General features: G+C 39.7%; 1 protein-coding gene across 2 annotated transcripts; it reads right to left on the bottom strand.

The window, feature by feature from the left end:
- Window positions 1-496: 496 nt before the first annotated feature.
- Window positions 497-10,400, bottom strand: LOC134871290 (muscarinic acetylcholine receptor M3-like). Of its 2 annotated transcripts, none has more exons than XM_063894004.1 (6): window positions 10,316-10,400; window positions 6,945-7,057; window positions 6,556-6,728; window positions 4,882-5,177; window positions 3,816-4,528; window positions 497-3,553 (listed from the first exon to the last, which is right to left on the bottom strand). In XM_063894004.1, the coding sequence occupies exons 2-6, from the start codon at window positions 7,039-7,041 to the stop codon at window positions 3,042-3,044; spliced, it is 1,791 nt and encodes a 596-aa protein (XP_063750074.1). In that variant the 5' UTR covers window positions 7,042-7,057; window positions 10,316-10,400; the 3' UTR covers window positions 497-3,041. The 2 variants fall into 2 exon arrangements, with proteins under 2 accessions (XP_063750074.1, XP_063750072.1); XM_063894002.1 differs by lacking the exon at window positions 10,316-10,400 and adding an exon at window positions 7,155-7,213.
- Window positions 10,401-10,695: the final 295 nt, after the last annotated feature.

Below are 10,695 nucleotides of genomic sequence, written 5' to 3'. Positions count from 1 at the left end.
CTGGACACGGTGTGAATGTTTTTGGCATGACAGATGACGATGGAGAGGAGAGAGGAGGGGATGGAAACAACCTATTCAGATCACAACAGATCACTCCTACAATATAACTACTTTACTCCCTTTAAGGATATTTTAATTTAACTACCCCATCACCTCAGCAATTTATTAATTGTCATGGACTAAGTGCATGTTACTGAGTCCATGATCCAAAGAAATACATTAGGCAGAGATTGCTCCACATAATTGTACGGCAATATGGAGCATTAAACGCTATACCATCACGGGGCAACTGCAGCTTAATCCTTGAGAAAGCAATGTAAAAGATCCACCAAAAAGGTATCAACTCATCATTTATGTTGTTATATCATTAGATCAATATCTTAAAATTAGTTTTGTACATTACTATGTTGTATTTGCGGCTCTTGTCTCAAACTCTTAAGAAAAGATCTGGTTTCGGAATGTAAACAGTAAAATGTTCAGCAATTATAAGACAGAGTTAATAAGACAGAGTTTACTCATTATATTTTATTGTTCTTTAACTCATATATTACATGAACATCATTGCAAATGCATATTCTGTACAGAGTTGAGGTGCACATTAATAAAAGAGGCCCTGTGGGCAGTTCTTGTAAAGCACAGTTAGGTTTACATTCGGTGTTACTCAGAAAAAGACATTATAGGTATATTTGAGCTCTTACACATGTGCCCAGTGTGTTTCCCTTTTCAGTAAAAATTTGTAAAGCTTATTTAAATCCATGTTCACTAGCTTGCAGTCTTCTTTCTCCCTGAATTTGTTGGCACATTGCAGCATGTCTTGGCATCTTGATCAGTCAATACTAAGACACCATGAGTTACTGTGTGAACAAAACAGGGACACTCACACAGCTCTGTGGCACTGAGTCCCACCTAAAACACAAGTGCAAAGTATTTAACCTTTGTTTTTAAATTGGCTTTTGTGGTGGAAACCTCTGAAGCAATGGAGACGAACCTCAGAGAGACACTGGAGAGCAGGAACTTGATGGCAAAACACTGTTGGGTTTATTCTGAGTTACGGCTGGAGAATTGACAAGACATTTACTGCAGACACGAGTTGCCACAGCGGTTGCCAAACCAATTCTGAAGATCTCGACAATAGGAAGAGGTTTTAACTAGTTCCAAATGGGTAATCAACATTCTTCAAACACCAGACTAAACAAGCTCAGACAATATGTTTGACTTAAACTGTCCTCTAGGTCACAAATAACGTGTTCACCGGAGCAGCTGTGGCCAGATAAACTGGAGCCAGCTGTCCCTAAACAATAAAGCCAATCTTAGGTCAGCTTGAGCACGTACCCACTGTGGGAACAACAAGGCTTCGGAAGCCCAGGCTGCTCCTCCTTAATGAAGATAACAGCACCTGCAAGGCCGTAGAGCCAGGCCAGAGGAGGACAGAGAGAAGAGATGCAAATGAGCTAAAGATTTACAAGCTTACACAAAATATTCCCTAACAGCTTTCTTTATTCAAACATGTGTTTAACCACCCGAGAAGGAAACCTTTACAGAGCAGCTTCCAATAACTCTAGTGTGTTACTGCTTCGTTAATGTGTGACCTTGTTAGTTTAAAAATAACCATCATGACGTGCAATCATGTCCCTTTTGTACATAATTATTGGTATTCTTTGAAGGTCCATACACTGAAAGAACTGACACGTTGACTTTAATTAAATGTATTATGTCAACAGATTTCAGGTTATTAGGTTAGTTGATTGAAGCAATAATATTAAGTTGATCCTAATCGTTTTTATTTAAACATTTAATTAAAGTCAATGTCAGCGTCAGTTTTTTCAGTTTGTAAGCCCCTTAAGGTGTAATATATTAGATGTTGTACACGTACTGTACCGTATGTCTAAAATAATACACATGTTGTGTTTGATTTGCATACAATCATTTGAGATAATTGTCAGTGTCACACAGTGTTATCATTTTCAGTTGACAATGCATGCTGTGAGCAACTCAAACACTACAAACTGAATAATAATCCCTTAAAATTGAGTTCCTTAAACAATATAACAACAGTAATCTGTTTTGTCTTCATTGGTGGTTTCAGAACTTGAACGACTACAGGACCTGAATGCAAGGCATATTTCAATTATTTGAAAGCATAATTATAGCAACAATAATGAACAAGTGTATATTAAGAGTATTTTTGCGAGTTTATTTGGCAGACTATAGCTTAAACTTATGAAGTCTGACACCAAACTGATGTGCCCTATTTATACTGGTAAAGGTTAGGTGAATAAAAGAAACACATTCAACAACTGGGTTGTATACCAAATATTTTAGTAACAGATTACTTTGAAGCTAACATCCAGGTTTAAAAATTAAAACCACAACTAAATGCAACCTGGCAGTCTTCTGTTCCGTTGTCCTGGTCATATTAGTGTTAACAAGAACATGTGTTGGAAGAAAACTATTTCAAAGCTCTTACATCCTTCAAGAAGTTCACTATACTACATTATGTAAATATTTAATTCCTAGGGCAATGTAATTTATTACATCTCTGTTCAGATGTGTTTGTCTAAAGCCCTACCAGTTGCTCCACAAGGCTGCTTTTATTGATTATACCTCTCACTACCATTTTTCTGAATGAAAAACACAAATTGGAAATGTTGCTGTTGGAGCATCATTAATATTTGGTTTATGGTCTGGGAGCAGGAATTATCTTGGTCAATTCTATGTAATTTTTGTATTTTTAAACAACTGAGCTTCATGTGTCCACGGAAAACACTCAAATTCATCCTCTGGGGACCATGTATATTCGTAGCAAACATTATGAAAATCCAAGGTGTCACCAAGCGTTTAGGTACCATAAATGGTTGTTCCATATGAGACCAACAGGCAAGCCTTTGGTTTCACTGCTAGCTCAGTGAGTCTTCCTGTGGCGTTACTTTCCTAGGCACAATTTCCTTCAGCATCTTTTGAAATAGAAGACTTGTATGTTGGTTCCCAAATCTGAATCAAGATCAGGAAAATCATCTTTAAACACAAATCTCTCAATTATTTTACATCGGGTCTTTCTTCTTGAAAGCCACAGCTTTTCTCTGCTGAAAGCTAGGCTGATTATTCCTCTGATTCCACTGGCACATCAAAATATCCCTGAAAGTGTTCCTGAAGGTCTTGTTACACAGGGCGTAGCAGATGGGATTGATTGTGCTGTTAACGTAACACAACCAGTAGCCCAGTGACCAAAGGGTTTCTGGAATACAGTTGGTACAGAAAGTGCTGACCAGCACCATGATGTTGTACGGTAACCACGTGGTGATGAAGACCAAGAGGATGGCACTGAGTGTCCGAGCCGCTTTCTTCTCATTCGCCTTTTTTTCATTCTTGCGCTTGCTGATCTCTGTCTTGGCCTTGGAGGCGAAACGTTTGGCCATCGCTGCGTCTTTCATGGTGATGGCTGCAGGGGATTTGTCAGCAGGTGATGAAGGGTTTGATTGTGACTCTTTTCGACCTTTGTTGGACGAGGAGTGTTTGTCCTTGTTGTTCTTCCCCTTTCTAGATTTATTTCCACCTAGAGGGATAGACATATAGATAAGACATTCTGTATAACAATGTTATTTAAATTAAGGTGAATACTCATTCTGATCACGATTCCAGTGCAGACCATCACTAAGGAGGATCATGGACAGAGACTATGTTTCATATCCCAAGGGAACCTGGTATGGGCTCTGGCTGTGTTTAAAGACTGGCTAATGGAATGAAATGTGAACAGTATTGAACAGTTACAAATAAACCTCGATCAGTTTATATATAGTATTTGTTTATATCCACACCTTCAGCTTCGTCCTCTGAACCTGACTGGTCCCCAGAGCCGCCGGCTTCAATGTTGTTGAGGCTTTCACTGCTGCTCTGCTCTGCTTCACCCACCGTAGTTGTCGTGGTGTTGACGGACCTTTTGGATGCATTACGACCTGGCAGAAGAGATGAAAACTGGAGGCAGCAGGATGTGCCACACCTCCCTCTGCTTCCTGTTCCTCCTGCTATGCTGGAGTTGTCCTTGTTGTTCTTCTCAGAAGCCAGCTGATTATGTTCATCGCTGCTGCAGCTCTGAGAGCTCATCTGGCGTTGCATGGCTGATGAATCCTTCTGGCTATTAGTCGCACCGTCTCCACCAACCTTCCCACTGCCAACTCCTTGATTCTGAGCCTGGCTGGTGCTTTTTCCAGCTCCAGATCCCCTAAGACTTTGCATATCTTTATGACGCTTTTCTGTCTCCTGATATATTTTCCAAAACAGGAATGTCATAATACTTACTGGCAAGTAGAACGCAGCAATAGCAGTGCAGAATGTGATAATTGGCTCAGACAGGAACTGGATGTAGCAATGATTGGGCGGAACAGTTCTCTCACCCACGATGTACTGCCAGAACAGGATGGCTGGGGCCCAGAGAATGAAAGAGATGGACCAAGCTAATCCAATCATGGTCATGGCTCGCTTGGTTGTGCGTTTGGCCCGGTATGTCAGAGGTCTGGTAACAGAGAAATATCTAAAAGGCAGAAAGAAGAACTGTACACATACACAGTAACTGCACCGTGCTTCACTGTCTACCAACATATCTCTGCTGAGAGTACCATCAAGAGTCACCAGAGTCAGAAATGAAAACAAATTCTAAGCAAATGTAAAAGCTAATTGAAACGGTTGGATACACATTCATCACAAAATAGAATGCTACTGATCAATCCTAATCCTTCTTACAACTGACCCTCTATCAGATTTAGCATCCACAGGTGAGAATTTATATTTTAAAATCAACATATATCTCTATCTGTAGTATTACCAACAGGATATGATCGGGTATCCGTTACAGTTTATCAAGAAAAATAAAACAAGTTATTTTACCTGTCAAAGCTGATAACAAGCAGGTTCATGACTGAGGCGTTACTTGCCACATAGTCTATTGCAAGCCACAAGTCACAGACCACGGGCCCCAGGGCCCACTGGTTCATGATGATGTAGGTGGTGTACAGGTTCATTGACAGCGTGCCAATAGTCAGGTCAGCAAATGCCAGGCTAAGCAGGTAGTAGTTGTTTACTGTCTTCAGCGCCTTATTGATCTTGAATGACACCAGCACTAGAATGTTGCCAACAACAGTGACGACAGAAAGTGATCCAGTGAGGAAGACGATTACGAGGACCTGAAGAGGAAGAGATACAAAGAGTAGACAACCAAAGAGGGTGGTTCAGTGCATTACAAAGTGTAAGGTATTTACTTGTTAGTTACTCAAGTGACTCTAAATCCCAACAAATAATCCTCATTTAGAGTTTTCTAAAACTGTAAGTAACATCAGTGTTATCTTTCACAAAATCAAACTTAATAATAATATTGCCCATGCACTGGACAATTACACTGCCCAGCCAAAAAAAGGTCACACACTCTAACATTCATTGGCATGCATTCTCTGTGGCATCGTTTCCACAAGCTTCCGCAATGTCACAACATTTATTTCTGTCTTCCATTAATTTTTCCCAAGATCTTGTGTTGATGACGGGAGATTTGGACCACTGCGCAAAGTCTTCTCCAGCACATCCCAAAGATTCTCAATCAGGTTCAGGTCTGGACTCTGTGGTGGCCAATCCATGTGTGAAAATGATGTCTCATGCTCCCTGAACCACTCTTTCACAATTTGAGCCAGATGGATCCTGGCATTGCTATCTTGGAACATGCCCGTGCCATCAGGGAATAAAAATCCATTGATGGAATAACCTGGTCCTTCAGTATATTCAGGTAGTCAGCTGACCTCATTCTTTTGGCCCATAACGTTGCTGAACCTAGACCAGACCGACTGCAGCAACCCCAGATCATAGCACTGCCCCCACAGGCTTGTGACCTTTATTTTGGCCGGCAGTGTATTATCATTCTGCTGCTTTACTGTTATTTTCAGAGCTATCCTTTTGAGGTTTAGATTAACAGCTCACCTAATGATTTGATGAATACCTGTCTGGAAGAACTGGCCAATGATGTAACCATAGGTGCACCACAAGGTTCTACTCTGGGTCATCTGACATTCACCATGTATAAAAATAAAATAAAGTAATGAATGCCATTTGTCTGTAGATGATAATGTTCTATCAGTAATGGTTTTCATCTTTCTATTATTAGAGAATAAGCTTGTTTTAATGAAAATGAATGAATAGGGGACAGAACTGTAACACATTAATGGAATTACTTAGATAATTGAAAATATTCAGGTCAATAACAGTCTCATAGCTTTCCACAGATGCAAAGTTCATCTTGGAACCCCCAACTAAATACCCAGCGAGCGGTTTAAATGAGCCATACACTCCCTGGAGGTTTGGAGCATCCATGTGAAGAGCATTGCTGAATGTTTCTCTGGTCTATTAGAATGGACTGCTACTAAAGCCATGGAATTTAACCAATGACATCACCAAACGTCCATGCATTAAGGTAAAAAACTATGGTAAGCAATACAAGATGTATAGTGTCTCTCCGCCTGCAATGACAAAACCAGTTATATCTGTTTGGGTTTTATTAAAATCACAGTTGATTGTTACCTGCAAGACAGTATGTCCTCCTAACGGGTCAAACTCCTCTGCTGGCAGCATTAATGTTGGGTTCCCTGGTGAACCAGTGTAGTTTCCTTCTGGTCCTGACAGATGACTGACATTATGCTGCTTCCAACCACTGACACTGTCCGACAGTATGCCCAAACCCTGATAAGAACCACCTGGAGATGTGGAGAGACATGTTTTCATCAAGCACAGCAGCACATCAAAGAGGATTTCCCTTTAATACAAACATTATTAAGGCTTCCTATACATTTGAGCTGAGTTTTGGAGTCTTTCTATGTCCATTTTAATTCTATTTTATCAAAAAAGATTGTATTATTAATTATTTGATATGTATGCTGTTAAAAGGTAAGTGCTGTAGTTTTGTGTAATACCCAAAATGGCAGGCTCATTCATGATGGTGGTATCAGGATGTTCTCTCATATTGATGGTGAGGAAGTGGAGCGAGTCAGAGCTGGAGGTCAGGTTCATGATGACGGACGGACATCTTTGAGAAAAGAAAAGAAATAGAACCATGAAGAGGAAATAAAAAACAAATTAAAATGGATTAATTGCGTTCATTTATTTCCTTTCATGTCACTAACAGAACGAGGAAAATGATCCAAGCACGTTTATCTTGTTCCAGTTCTATCATCTGCTTCCAGTGCATTGCTGGTTCTGGCATAGATTAGCATAGCCTGTAAAGAATAGATGACATCACTAATACAGGCTGTACTAATTAAAGCCAGAACCATCACATCTCCTCAGGAGGGTCTCCAGCTCTGAGGTGGGATCCTGGAGGGTTTGCTGAACTGCATTCCTACACAAACCAATGTAAACTGTAGGAGCCATGATAAAGTGATACATTTGGTTTTATTACGAATTAGGTTTGTATCATGGTTTATATGAATGGTTTTTATTATAATATATTATTGTGGGATCGCAATGGGTTGGTGCGCTGATCACTTAAGTCACATATTCTGTTTCCCATGCCAATTCTTTGTCTGCAGTGTCAGGGACCCAGCATTCATTCCTAATGTTGTTTGTGAGATACATACAAAGAAGAAAAAAGTATATCAAATGAACACAAAAACTGGTATAGTGCTAGCTCTGAGACAGATCAGCTCTGTCCCCACTCAGATGAGCGCACATAGAAAAAGAAAATATGCCAGGTCCACCTCGATTTCAGAAAAGTAAACCTGATTGAAAACTCAAGCTACTTTTTGGAACTGTGAACCTTCTCTGCAAATGCAGAAGCAAATTTACAATGCAACAGGAATCATGTTCTGTCACGAGCCATGACATCTCAAATGAGTTATACAAAACTTTTTTTTTCTAATTCTAAGCTCAGTCATTTTCCTTCATCCTCTGGTGAGTTTGGATCTGACCTTTTGACCATGATGATGCTGTTATTGCTTCGATTAATCAAGGGCAGTGAAGAAGGACTGGAGAGAGGAGAAAATGTGGTTCAGAAGCCAGCCAGGTTCACTTCTGAACCTTCTTCTATCCAGTAATGACCCTACCCCTGCCATAGGAAGCAATGCATATTACAAAGAGTGTAGCTTCAGGACAGTTTAGGATGTGTTCTTAAAATCGCTCCGTCAATTTTGACCTTGCCAACCAAAGTGGTTATTTTGATAACAAATGAATATGATATTTCATTTTACCCTAACTTCTCTTAGTGCTCATATACCTCTGACTTATTGAGAGCGACATGGGAAAGATCCATCCAGTTATGTGGACAGACCGCTCTCTTTTTACATATATAACACATGACAACATTACTAAGAGATCTGAACTGGAGCAGGTTGTTGTTTTTGATAGCCTATAAGGGAAAGAAGCATTGACATATGTACTGACAGGGACCATTCTTAATGACTCATTAAATACAGCGGGATGCTGTATCGTTTTTTGTGCCCTAAATGAATGACTAAACACACGGTGTAAAGGCTTCCTTAAAGGGATAATGCACAATCTTCAAAATGTATAAACCTAAACTGGTCTTTATACTTGATTAAATCACAAGTCCCATACTTTCTGGGGAAGAACACATGTCGGTTTTAGTGTGCAGTATAATTGTGTTTATTTGTACTATTCTTAAAATGCTGGTTTGAATATGGAGTCCATAAATAGTCTTGGAATTACATGAATTGGGTGTCACTTCTCTGGTTTCTGGCTTTGAGAGAAAGTAGCACATATTCACGAAGAATGATGGATATTTCTCAGGCCCTATAATAAGGGAATTCTTAATTAAGGTGGTGATGGTACTGGACTTTGAACGTTGGTGGTGGTTTTGATACAAAGTATTGATGTCACATTCGTACCTTTTGCCAAACCAACACGTTTTGCACTTTTAAGGGTTTTAACTTGTTTTTTGTCCATAAAAGTCTGATCATTCTGGTCATAGATCACAGAACAGTTTAACTGCACTGTCTAGCTAATTTAGACTGTGCAACTAAAAGAAGCGATGGAATGCTCTGTTGTTACTCATATGCAACATATCTCTATCAGACAAATGCAATTTTTTAAAAAGGAAACACTTGGTTTGTTACGGAACTATAGTGTTGAGTAATGGCCTCTGGTGTAATAACTACAGCAGACAGCAGGGAGCGCCACCAGGCTGCTGAATGAGGACATGACTTCATGTCTCAGGGTGCCTAATACCAGGAGATGGTGTTAAGCATCTATACATCAATATATTGAGCAAATCACCATATATATTTTATAATAAGTATTTGTTTGAAATAATCTTCTTAGGCAGAGTTTAGACACAGATTAACCCATCTCATTCATAAAAGATGTATAACTGAAACTCCTGAACAAAAACATGACAAATATCTCTGAGACATAAAGGCACCATGACCTTCGGAGAAATTCATATTAAACTGTGTGACTGGATAAAGTGATTAGAGAAGATTCAATTGCAATTTTAAGTCAAATATTCACAGCTTTTCTTTAATTATTAATTCATTTTAGAGATGAGGACTTCCTAACCGGTACCCATAACTGCCAGAGCTGATGGGTAAAGTCAGGCTGTCAGGACAAGCACATCAGAGTAGAAATGTATGTCTGAATATAAAGAAAGCTGAGGAACCCCGACGCTACTCATCAGATCTGGATAGTTTTATTTTTGGTAGCTTAAATACTGCACAGTACCTTTCTGCAATTGAAAGGCTAAACTGTTAAAGTGATGTATTGTGTCCCATACTTAAAATGGATAAACATTGGGATCTTATTTATCTCTCTCTTTCTCTCACTCTATCTATAAAAGTTAGATACATACATATACAGCTCCGGAAATAATCACCACTCAAAATGTTAAATCTCAATCTCTACATGTATGGCAGCCATTCCAGTGTCTGTTGAATTCCAACACAGAGAAATGTTGTCAGTAGTTTATAGAATACAATAAAAAAAATCCTTTGACTCAAAGACATACCTATACATATTAAAAACCAGAGAAACTGATGATGCGGCAGTGGTCTCTTCATTTTTTCCAGAGCTGTATATGCTGCGATAGATACAGAAGTGAAATATCTGTTGACTTGTTGAACCTCTTCTTAACACTGGGTAAAATGCAAGGGCCCAAACTACTTAGAGCCCTGCTGCACGAAACCTGACAATAAATATTTAATATAAATTGTTTTAAAAGCATTTTAATAAAGAGAACCCTGAATGAATGCAGGAAAAGATGCCCCTGTGGAACTTATTGTATTTCAGATTTCCAGAAAGCCAAATGGTGAGTTGTGAAATGAAAGGCACTCACCAGTCCCCTCTGGTTCCCGGTCTCCAGTGTCCTGCAGGCTCAGCTGTGCTGCAGCATGCTCCTCTCTGCTGGGCTCAGACTGCTCAGATGCGGTTTGACTGGAACCTGCAGCTCCGCCTCACAGCTGCTCTGTGTGCAGCAGAAACTTGGGGGGGGGGGGGGGGGGGCAAGTTTGATGGCAATACAAAAACTGTCATTACCATATTCACCCCTTGACCTCTCTCCTCACGATAGGAACTAGGTTCTACAGATACCCACGGGTCTCCCCTTTACACAAATGCCCACTTTATACAAGTCCCCTACAGTTTGGGGAAAAAACACATGCAGGTTTTAGCATGCAGTATAATTGCATTTTTAGACTATTCTAAAGATGCTGGTTT

The sequence above is a fragment of the Eleginops maclovinus genome, chromosome 10, assembly GCF_036324505.1.
Source record: "Eleginops maclovinus isolate JMC-PN-2008 ecotype Puerto Natales chromosome 10, JC_Emac_rtc_rv5, whole genome shotgun sequence".
NCBI lineage: Eukaryota > Metazoa > Chordata > Actinopteri > Perciformes > Eleginopidae > Eleginops > Eleginops maclovinus.
This window is presented reverse-complemented; position numbering and strand designations above follow the sequence as displayed.

Coding starts and splice junctions, on each gene's coding strand:
- LOC134871290 (XM_063894002.1), bottom strand. CDS start 7,204: ATGATAGAACTGGAACAAGATAAACGTGCTTGGATCATTTTCCTCGTT. Junction 7,058..7,154: donor TGGATCATTTTCCTCGTTCT/GTTAGTGACATG, acceptor CTTTTCTCAAAG/ATGTCCGTCCGTCATCATGA. Junction 4,529..4,881: donor CTTGTTATCAGCTTTGACAG/GTAAAATAACTT, acceptor TCTGCCTTTTAG/ATATTTCTCTGTTACCAGAC.